Below are 12591 nucleotides of genomic sequence, written 5' to 3' on the forward strand. Positions count from 1 at the left end.
TCAGACTGATATACTACAGGAAACTTCCACTCTGTGAAAAGCATTACTAGGCTGAAAAGTTGCACCCAGGTGGTAAATCGCTATAGAACATGCTAACAATGGTATTGAGCCAGTTGTTCATTCCTGTGAGTGCACTTCTCTCTGTATGTATGTATATATATATATATATATATATATATATATATATATATATGCATACAGACCCATTTGTGCTATCACCTTGTGTCTATACAGGTATGTAAACTGTTATTTTGGGTATACCCCTTGGTAGTGCCCCTTGAGCAATGACGTAACTGCTATGCTTTCATTTAGTTTCAACTGAGAACAGAAACACAAATCTAGGGACTTTAATCAGTAGTGGAATAGATGCAGGCAGGGCAGAGGTACCTAGGCTCAGGCACTGTTAGGCCTTCAGATAATTCTCTATCAAACCAATCCTGGCCAGTAGACTTGCTATCCTGGCATCAAGTGGAGTGATAAAGAAATATATTTGGGGCAATAGGGTTAGGACCCAGGAGATAGATGACTGAGCACAAAGATTAATACTAGAAAGTTGAATACCAGAAAATAACCAAATTGGTCAAGGCAACTTCAACAAGCTAGGAGGCATACCAGACAGAAAGCTATGTTGCAGAATCAATGTCCAAAAACTTAGTCAGGCAGATCCGAAGGTCAAACCCAAATCGGCAAAAACAGAGTAGAATCAGCAGGCAGATTAATGGTTGAGGAAGATATGAGTCACAAGCCAGAAATCCAACCAAGTCATAAAGGACACCCATGAGATAAACTCAATTCTAGGGCATTGAGATAGACAACCCTGAAGGTATTTAAAGGTAAAAAGGAGTCAAAAGTGACACGAGAAAGATGCTACGAAACTAATGCGAAACACGAAAATTCAACACCAGTTGTTACAGAAAATTATGCGAGACAGACTGTGCCATTGAATCAACCGTGTTGAGCAACTGCATAAAGGCAACTGCATCATAGTTAACCGGCATCATAACAGTACCCCACCCTCAAGGACCCTCAGGAAGATGTACCAGGGCTATCGAGGTGAGAGCTTTGAAAGGAGTGGATCAAACTCCAAATTAGAATCTCTGCCATGCACTATGTAAGGAAGGCCCTTTGAGATCAGAATGTGTGCCATGTGCTATATTAGGAAGGCAGTGCAAGATCAGGATCTATACCCTAAGATATATTAGGAATGCAGCACAAGATCATGATCTGGGCCATATGCTATATTAGGAAGAAATCTAGAGTACTGGATCTGTGCCATGCACTATGTTAGAAAGGTAGCTCGAGATCAGGATTTTTTTGCTGTATACTATACTAAGAAGGAAGTGCAAGAGCAGAATCCGTGTCATGTGCTATATTAGAAAGGCAGAGTGAGATCAGGATTTGTGCCTTGCACTATATTAGAAAGGCATAATTAAATCAAGATCTGTGTCATGTGCTAAATTAGGAAGCAGCATGAGATCGGGCTCTGTATGCTATGCACTATAATAGGAAGGCAGTGAAGGGTCAGGATCTGTGCCATGTGCTATATTAGGAAGGCAGAGCAAGATCAGGATCTGTGCCTTGCACTATATTAGGAAGGCAGCGCAAGATCAAGGTGTGTGCCATGTACAATATTAGGAAAGCAGGGCGAGATCAGGATCAGTGCCATGTGCTAAATTAGAAAGGCAGCGAGAGACCTAAGCCATGCTCTATTTAAGGAATGCAGCACGGGATCAGGATCTGTACCACATGCTACATTAGAAAGCCTGTATGAGATCAGAGTCTTTGCCATGCACTGTATTAGGAAGGCAGAGTGAGATCAGGATCTGTGGCTTACGCTATATTAAGAAGACAGTGAGAGATTAGGATCTGTGCCATGTTCTACATTAGGAAGGCAGTGCGAAATCAGGGTCTGTGTTATACGCTATATTAGGATGGCAGCATGAGATCAGTATCTTTGCCATGCACTATAGTAGTATAGCAAAATGAGATCAGTATCTTTGCCATGCACTATAGTAGTATAGCAAAATGAGATCAGTATCTTTGCCATGCACTATAGTAGTATAGGAGAATGAGATCAGTATCTTAGCCATGCGCTATATTAGGAAGGCAGAGTGAGATCAGTATCTGTGCCATGCACTATAATAGGAAGGCAGAGTGAAGTCAGGATCAGTGCCATGCACTATAATAGGAAGGCAGAGTGAAGTCAGGATCAGTGCCATACCAATTATTAAGAAGGCAGCACAATATCAGGATCTGTACCATGCACTATTTTAGGAAGGGAGCTCAAGATCAAAATCTGTGCCATGCTCTATATTATGAAAAGCATGGAGAGATCAGGATATATGCCATGTGCTATATTAGGAAAACAGACAAGCAAATATTACCAATTACAGACTTTTACATCACTAGTTTTGCAAGCTGATGTTGATTTGCTGTGGTTGTGATTATGGTCTTTTTAGATTTTTAAATGATCCCATATGTTGTAAGAGATATCATGTATTAAGAAATCTTACACAGCTATAGATGTTAATGACAGAGATGCCCACTAACAACGCTGTGGAATATATAGGTGAAGTGATGCTCCACGCATTTTGAACATGACCTTGCCTTTACTAAGAAGACCCTCAGCAACAACACAAACAGCTATGTATTTAGCCCATTGCCATAACATAAAGTTTATTTGTTTGCATTGATATCCTAGTGCAGAACTACAGATCTAGAGATAACATTGTTGTAGGGAAAGAATCCCATGAGTATTGCTAGGTCTATAGAGTTTATGTCTTATTTTAGCTGTAGTGTTAATCAGTAGGTACTTTAGGGAGCTTGTTCTTGAAGTCTAAGAGAGCATTTATATATCTCCTATCACTGCAGTAATACACAACACTCTTACAAGTATGTCTGTGCCGGAATTACTAGGTAAGGATCATATCTGTTGTATAGCTAGATAACTTACATGCAGAGATGCTGGGTAGCTAACAGCCAGGACATTTAGATACTCATTGTTACAGTGTCTGTTTATATATTAAATCACTTTGGGCTAGATTACAAGTGCAGCGCTAACTGTAGAGGGAAACAGTGTGCATATTACGAGTTGAAAGTAAATACATTAAATTGAGCACAATCGAGATTTACTCTTATCTGGTTGGCATGACTTGAGAGCTCACATAAATTGTAGGGAAAGAAAAGAAAGTTGCAATAAACACAACATAAATACATGTAAAAAAACAGTTACACTCATATAAACACTATCTGATAAAAAAAATACAGATGTATTTATGTGTGTATATATGTATTTATAGTTATTTGTACTTAAAAGTTATACGGGTCAAATATGTATGGCATTAGGTGCTATCAAAGGACAGCATTCTAAATATGTGCATGTGTACAGATGTATTAATGATTTAAAATATGTGTATATGTATTTATATATATATATATATATAAAAAATATTGATAAGTGCGCTAAGTACACCTTCAGACCGTCATAGTAAAAATAAATTTATTGAGAAATCCAGGTTAAAAACAGAGAAACCGTAGCACGGTAGATAAAAAAATACACAAAATCACACCAGTGTGAACAGGAACATAGCATACATGTTTCGTGCCTGCGCACTTGATCACTGCATAGGTAATTACCTGTGCACACCTGCTATTTAAAGGGGCAAGCTCCCTTATGAATTAAAGAGACAGTATCTGTAAATACAATTGTGTACACTATCCATTACAATCTAGTTTAAATATTTATAGCATTTCATTATTTTTATTTCAGTTAGATAATATCATATTTTATATATATCTTAGATAGAAATGTTTTCTTAATTCAAACCTCCTAGGAGAAAGATAGATAGATGGAGAATAGGAAAATGTTAAAAAGAATGTAGGAAAATTCCAATGTTATATGGACAGATAGTATATCAGATATTATTGGCTTATTCTTGGAAATAAAATATTTAATAGAAAACATATACTGGTTTATGTAAAGGTGTCTAGATCTCTTCTAATATTTTTTCTATATACTATATTGGTATTCAGCAAATACCTGTAAGTGCTGCATTTGCACTGACCATTTACACTCACTCTCCAATGTGCCGTTGCTGAAGAGATCAGAGGTTGTAGCGGAGCACGCTGAGGACGCCGAGGAAAGAGGTGAGAGGAGGATATTGGCGCTTTTTCTGAGACTTTGTTCTTATATATATATATATATATATATGCACACACACACAGAGAGAAGCACTCTCACAGGAACAAACAACTGGCTCAATACCATTGTTAGCCTGTTCTATGATGTTTACCACCTGGGTGCAGCTTCTTTTAGCCCAGTAATGCTTTTCACAGAGACAAATTTTCCTGTAGTATATCAGTCTGATCCCGCCTATTATGGTCAGTCCAGTGCCGAAATACCAGGCAATTCCTCTCTGAGCAAGGAACACAGCAACCCCAGACAATCGTTTCGGCCTTCATTGGGCCTCGTCAGTGAGGTGTAGCCATATTCCTCTAAGCACACTAAGCAAGGAGTCCACATCTGGTTTCCCCTTTTTCCCATAGGGAGACTAAATACATACAGAGAGAAGCACACTCACAGGCATGAACAACTGGATCAATACCATTGTTAGCCTGTTCTATGGTGATTTACCATATATATGTGTGTGTGTGTGTGTGTGTGTGTGTGTGTGTGTGTGTGTGTGTGTGTGTGTGTGTGTGTGTGTGTGTGCAAAGCCCTTTTCAATCACATAACTGAAAGTCTGAAAAGGCATATTGATTTAATATTAATATTTTATAATGTTTTTAACTATGCATTCACATTCAAATGTTCTTTATATAGGGGAATATGTTCTATGTATGTAACTATATATATATATATATATATATATATATATATATACTGTATGTATATATATACACAACACACAGAGAAAGTCCAGCACTCACTTACAAGCTCTCAGCTAAAATTAAAAGCAAAAATGGAAAGGTTAGTTACTGCATCTGGCCAAATGGGACAAGCCCAGGTACCACATCAAGGTCCCTTCCAAAAACCTGGGTCCCTAAACCAGCCAAACAATGCGTGCTCTCAACCAAACAAACTGGGAACAATTGAAGGGTGCACAGGCTTATGTAATCACCATAGACACAAAAGTAGTATTAACCCAAGCCTCCTTCAAAGAAATTAGAACAAGCATAATTTTCAAATCTATTTTACAGAAAAACACAGAAAAATAAATAATGAATGTACAGTGCTATAATGTTATACTTTCAGAAATTATATACTTTAAATATAGTTACATTTTAAGTTTAGTTGCTGCATATTGGATATTTTGTAATAAATTACTAAATTCCTTTGTTAAGAAATGGCAATATTGTGAAATATAGGAGAGTTTTATTTATTATGATTATTTATTTGGTTCCCTTATAACTAAAGTCATAAAACCATAGGCTTCCTGCAGTCTCTTCCACAAGCAACTAAAGCATTTGAGAAGGAAAAATGTATCCAACCTACCAGCAACCAATACAACAAACATAGAATAAATGTGTAAGGAGATTTGTCTTTTAAAAGTGCTGGAAACATGACACAAACAATATGAGACCATCTACAAGCTCAAAATATCACATTAATATAAATATATTTTATTTTCCTAGAAAAAATCACAAGTGAGACTGTAAAAAACAGCACAGTATTGGCAGAATTCTATCTAGAGACATTTAATGTATCTGAAAAAGGACAACTTGTGGTTTTCATTGGGGCTTTGCTTATGTATATACTGGCTGTACTCGGAAATGTCACTATTGTCACACTTGTATCTCTGGTGTCCCAGCTGCACACACCAATGTATTTATTCCTGTGCAGTTTATCAGTACAAGACATCATGTACGTATCTGCTATTTTACCAAAGCTGTTGGCCATCACTATCACAGGAGACACCAGCATAACGTTCTCAGGCTGCATTACACAGATATTTCTATATGTTTTCTGTATTGATACAGAATTTTTCCTGCTAACCTCCATGGCTTATGACCGCTATGTGGCCATCTGTATCCCACTGCATTATCCTCTTATTATGAGCAAAACGGTGTGTGCTCTGCTTATCACTGTATCTTGGTTTGGTGGTTTCCTGAACGCATTTGTTTTTAACATGATGGTGTCACATTTAACCTTCTGTAATAAACAACACATCAACAATTACTTCTGTGATTTCATAATATTACTGAAGCTCTCTTGTAGTGATACCACCTATATTATGAATTACTTTATACCAGTGGAACTCACCATAATTGGTCTGTTACCATTTACCCTTATAATGACTTCCTATATCTATATCATAGCCACCATCCTAAAGATCCGATCATCATCTGGAAGACTGAAGACCTTCTCCAGCTGCTCCTCCCATCTCATAGTTGTTGTACTCTTTTACGGAACTTCTATTAGCTTGAACATGAAACCTAAGTCAGAAAATTCTCTGGAAATAGATAAACTGCTTTCCATGATTTACATTGGTGTGGTTCCCATGGTAAATCCACTGGTTTATAGTCTGAGAAATAAAGAGGTTTTTAAGGCTATGAATTTTGTTTTGAAAAAAATAAATAAAATAAATATTAAACATTACCACGTGCTATTATATGGGTAAGATGACATTTATCATTATGTTTAAATGTGTTTGAATGACACTAATGCATTTCATATTTATTATATAATATACCATGTTATTGTAATGACATCTCGTATAACTGATGTTTGTGGTTAAAAGCGACATATTTTAGTAGAAGAATATATATCAAACCTAATAATAACCATACAGATAATTGCATAATAACATAGTTAATGAGATTGAAAGGAGACAGAAAAATCTATGGGGTTTAAAACTTACAGATACTCTTTAATCACTCTTTTTAGTTTTTTAGTAATACTATTTGAAAATGTACATGGAAAGATCTATAGATAATAGATAGATGATAGACAGAAAGAGAGATTATTTGATGATAAATAGATAGATAGTAGATAGATAAATAGATACCAGAAAGATATATATATATGTATTTTTAATCCAGTAATATATAGATAAAGAAAAATGGTAGAGCTATATGAGATACCATAGTTAAAGTAGGGGATTTCAGCACTCAAAATTTTTAACCCATTTAATCCAATTTCTTAGAAATGCATGGCTGCAGAACAACACAAAACCCCAAAAAAATGAACTACACATGCACAGACCTAAACCCATGCAGACAGTTTATTGCAAAAAGTTACCAAACATACAAGTAAACAGCTAAAAAAAGCTTGTCATCTCTAAAATACACCACTGCAGTGGATTTATTACTTAAGCATATCAAACAAAATGTTGAGACATCACAGGTATTAAAGAAAACATATGCAGCAAGCTAGAGAGAAAACATGTGATCTACAAATTTCTAACTGATTTGCACATAAACACATATTATGCCGGTTTCTCTATGATGATAACAGAACAAAGTCCTTTTATAGACCATATAAGTCCTTTGTGGAGAAAATCAGATGTTATATTTAGTAGCGATTTGTATCACTTAATAATCCAGCTGAGTGCAACATTTAATAAGCATATGTTCATTGATTATTGTTAACCAAGGTAAAAACGTCCTCTAATGTTAACTGGAAATTGACATTAATACCACTTGATAGCAGATAAATCTTCATTCAGTGGTGAAAAGCAGATACAACAAAGCAAACCTGTGTTGAAATATTGCAGCAAAACTCCGAGAAAACAAAGTCACAGTATTATTGGCAAACGGACCGGGACATGAGCCTCCGACATCCTTATCTCACCTCTTCACAACCGCGTCTCCCTGCTCACTGGGGACACAAACTTGCAGGTGTATACTTTGCTTCTCTGCGTAAACCGTATCCAGGCGGCTTAAAGCAACCACTTGATTACCGCAAGATCCAGGCTTGCTTCTTCAGTTTGAATTTTGAAATTCCCGGGCAGGCTCAGGCCAGCTGCTTAATTCACAGGTGCAATGATAGCTGTTTCTGGGAAAGTCGAAGCGCGTTTCGCCCCATAATGCTGAGCGAAACAGGGGCCTCGTCAGGACTGTCCATCTTCTCCAATTGTCAGCCTTTATTGCAAAACCAATGAACTGGGAGATAGTACCTCAGCCAATCAAATTAGCTATTTACACACACCCTTTTAAAATCTTAAGCCGGACATTCCTGTCTATTTAAAGATAAGTTCAATGATTACCAATGTATAGATTAATACAATGTGGCCTATTTTAACAAGATGGAACATTTTTTATTTGGCAACTCTGTACAAAAAACAACAACTGCATGCGAGAAAACCTTATGCATGTTGCAGCTCAATTAAACTTTATTTCTTTGGTTACTATGCCTAGATAAAATTACTTTACATAAATCCCATATTGATTTAAATTCTATAAATTTGAAATGACTAGCTGAATTCCTATAATGGTTACTATGATGGTATATTTTGACGTACAGACCCACAACTATGAAACAAATTTCAGAGAAAATAAAGGTCATAGTTAATGGCCTATTTATAAAATTTACTAATGCTGATATAGCCTTTCACTCATTTGTTTTTTCTCCAGTTACAACAAATGGAGAATTTCAAATTTCAGATATGAACCTCTATTTTAAAAACGATGCATATTCAATCCTTTCGTTTAAACCAAAAGGTGACACCGTATTTAGCATAAAAGTCCATCTTGCTTCTTTTTTTAACAAACAGTTATCCTCATCTCCACCTCTTCCATTTGTTATTCCTCTGTCAATCCCTATAAATCTTAAAGAGACAGTACTACTATTATGAATCTCCTTAAAATGACGAGCTACACTTGTATCTCTCCCGTAGAGGATGTCATCTCTGTGCTCCTGTACCCTGTCCTTGAACAAACGTTTTGTTTTACCCACATAGAACAGGGGACAGGAGCACCCCAAAAGATAAACAACCCCCACTGAGTTACAATTTGAAAAGCATCTAATAGTATAAGTTTTATCTGTATTGGCAGAAAATGTTTTGCTTTTTGGCAAATAGGGACAATAGACACAATGCCCACAAGGAAAGCTCCCTTTCACTTGTTTATTAGTTAACCAGTTTGTAGCTGGTTCAGACCGAGTAAATCTACTTCTAACTAACTTATCTTTAAGATTAGGAGATTTCCTTGCGGTCAAAAGGGTTCTATTTCCTACCTTATCTGCTATTTTGTCATCTAAGGTTAAAAAATGCCAATTTTGAGATAGAATATTTCTTATACTTTGCCATTGGCAATTAAATGTAGTAATGAATCTGATATTATTCTCAATTTTTGTTTCTTTTTGATTATACAAAAGGTCTTGACGGTTCAGCTTACTTACTTTATTTAGGTTTTTTTTAACCAGGTTATGAGAATAACCTCTTTCAATGAAACGTTTACACATTCTCTCAGCATGATAATTAAATTTAGTATTTGAAGAACAGTTTCTCTTTAATCTCAAGAGTTGGCGATATGGAATGCCCTTTTTCAAGGGCTCTGGATGCCCACTCGAGGCTTCCAACAGGTTGTTTGTTGCCGTGTCCTTACGAAAATTTTCAGTTGAGATACGGCTTCCTTCCCTTTTGATACAGATGTCTAAAAAGGGTAATTCCTTATTACTATAGGAATAAGTCAGAAAGATGTTTTGATCATTTTTATTCAACTTAGAAATAAAATCATGTAGGCAGGTCAGGGGGCCATCCCATAGGATAAAGATGTCATCCACAAACCTAATCCATAGGGACACATGGGAGTCAAATGTCTCACTATATTGATCAAAGACATCCAACTCCCATGCTCCCAAGTGGAGACACGCATAAGTTGGCGCACATACTGCACCCATAGCTGTCCCCCTGACCTGCCTATATACTGAGCCATCAAACTGAAAAACATTGTTTTCAAGAATGAAATGAAGAAGTTTTATGACAAAGGCTGTATGCATGTCACTGTTTGAACCCCTACTTTCTAAGAAAAGTTTACAGGCACTAATTCCTTTCTCATGTGGTATAGATGAATAAAGACTTTCCACATCTAAAGAGACTAGGATAGTGTCAGGGGAAACAGTTAGGTCGTCTAGTTTCCTCAACAGGTCTGGAGTGTCTTTTACATAAGAGGGAAGAGATAAGAGGAAAGGTCTCAGGAAGAAGTCAACATATTGTCCAATGTGTTCGCTGATGCCACCAATCCCAGACACAATGGGTCGCCCAGGGGGATGTGTCATATTTTTATGAATTTTAGGGATAATATAAAATGTTGGCATAACCGGACACACCGGATTCATAAATTTGAACTCGTCTGGAGAGATCAGACCTTCCATTTTGGCCTCTTGTAAGATTCTACTTAATTTGGACTTCATTTGGTTTATAGGATTTCTAGGGAGTTTCTCATATTGCAATTTATCTGATAACTGTCTTTTAACTTCGTTCAGGTAAAAAGACTCATCTAAAAGAACCAAATTTCCGCCCTTGTCGGCTGGCTTAAAAATGACCCCTTTTGCAGAATTTAGCTCTTTTAAAGCCTGTCTCTGTTTTGCTGTTAGATTATCTGCCCATATCCAGTCATCTGGTAATTTATGGATTTGTTTTTCTACAGCTTTTACAAACAGTGACACAGCTGGAACTTGTGCTATAGAGGGAATGAAAGTAGATTTCAATTTAAAATTGGTTCTGAAAGTAGGGTTAGATCCAATAGTGGCCTCACTCTCTTCATTTTCTGACAAAAATGATGTTAATATCTTTAAAGTTTCTTCATCCTTTTGTTGTTCAGAGCGCTGAAACATAGTGTAATGTAAAACTATTTTTCTGGCAAAAAGGTGAAGGTCCTTAATTAAATCAAATTTGTTTAATTTATTTGTGGGACAAAAGGATAAACCTTTCTTTAACACTTCAATATGAGTCAGATTTAACCTGAACGAAGAAAGATTAATTATCTGCAATTCATCTGTAGCTGTATTTGGGACTAGTAACCCTGATAGGGTCTTCTGCGTGGTCTCCCTCTGCTCCTGTACCCTTGTCTCATATTCTCTCCTCTCCCTCTCTGATTTCGTTGGGGATACCTCCGTTCTACTAGGTTCAAATTTCTGTTCTCTCCACCTCTTCCTCCTACCCCCCCTCCTTCTTCTCCTCTTTGTTCTGAACTCTGAGACCCAGGTGTTCCATCGTTTTTTGACGCCCTTTCTGAATCAGTTTCAATATCAGACATATCAGTACCTGAGTCATATGATCCTCTATCAAACTTATAAACATAGACCTTTTTATTTACATAATCCTCTTGATCTCTGTGTAGTTTTCTACATTTCCTCAACTTAATATCTGCTTGTAATTTTGAAATATGTGTTTTCATTTCCTCATTCAATTTGCCAAAGTTGGGGTCATTGTCAAATTTATTTACCACCTCCAAAGCTTTCTCAACATCATCTTTCAGTTTTTCTAATCTTTTGTCATTCCTTTTTATAAGCATTTCAATCATACTTAGGGCACACGTTGATAATTTCTCATTCCATTCATCCAGGAAATCCAAACCACCTTCTTCCTCTCTTGCATTGAAGCCTGGGTCTAAGAATAATAATAATAGGCACAATCTTTTTCTCTACATAATTTGCTAAGCTAGAATTTTCAGCTCTGACTTTTACTTGTTTTGCAATGCAATTCTTATATTTTTTGAAAGCATTATACACATTTGTTTCCAAATCACTGCTCTCTAGGGTGGTATTAGTTAGGGATTCTTTTAACTCAGCTTCCCATAGTTCATCTGAGAGGGTAAAGGCCATGTTTAAATGGATTTTGTGCTCCCCCACAGTCAATACATAAATGGGTTAATTTTAAACAATCTAAGTTGTTTATAGTTTCTCTATTCCACTGAATGGAGTATATACAGAATCCTCTTTCTTACTCCTTAATACAGATAAATTTACAAAAAATGTGGAAGAAAAACTAAGAAGTCCAGAACCTGTCTTAATAAAAAGACACAGGAATTTTTTCCGGTAAATTATGTTTATATATCGAATGACTCAGGGTCAGCTGAAATCAGACGTGGTGCAGGCCCCTAAAATTTAAATTTAATCCAGTAATATATAGATAAAGAAAAATGGTAGAGCTATATGAGATACCATAGTTAAAGTAGGGGATTTCAGCACTTTCAGAATCTCGTCATTTTAAGGAGATTCATAATAGTAGTACTGTCTCTTTAAGATTTATAGGGATTGACAGAGGAATAACAAATGGAAGAGGTGGAGATGAGGATAACTGTTTGTTAAAAAAAGAAGCAAGATGGATTTTTATGCTAAATACGGTGTCACCTTTTGGTTTAAACGAAAGGATTGAATATGCATCGTTTTTAAAATAGAGGTTCATATCTGAAATTTGAAATTCTCCATTTGTTGTAACTGGAGAAAAAACAAATGAGTGAAAGGCTATATCAGCATTAGTAAATTTTATAAATAGGCCATTAACTATGACCTTTATTTTCTCTGAAATTTGTTTCATAGTTGTGGGTCTGTACGTCAAAATATACCATCATAGTAACCATTATAGGAATTCAGCTAGTCATTTCAAATTTATAGAATTTAAATCAATATGGGATTTATGTAAAGTA

At 36.1% G+C, this 12591-nt stretch overlaps 1 protein-coding gene across 1 annotated transcript; it reads left to right on the top strand.

The window, feature by feature from the left end:
• The first annotated feature begins 1034 nt into the window (after positions 1–1034).
• On the top strand, positions 1035–6620 carry LOC128636696 (olfactory receptor 1496-like). Its single transcript, XM_053689682.1, has 2 exons — positions 1035–1053; positions 5635–6620. The coding sequence occupies exons 1-2, from the start codon at positions 1035–1037 to the stop codon at positions 6618–6620; spliced, it is 1005 nt and encodes a 334-aa protein (XP_053545657.1).
• The last annotated feature ends 5971 nt before the right edge of the window (positions 6621–12591 follow it).

Source organism: Bombina bombina, chromosome 7 (assembly GCF_027579735.1).
Source record: "Bombina bombina isolate aBomBom1 chromosome 7, aBomBom1.pri, whole genome shotgun sequence".
NCBI lineage: Eukaryota > Metazoa > Chordata > Amphibia > Anura > Bombinatoridae > Bombina > Bombina bombina.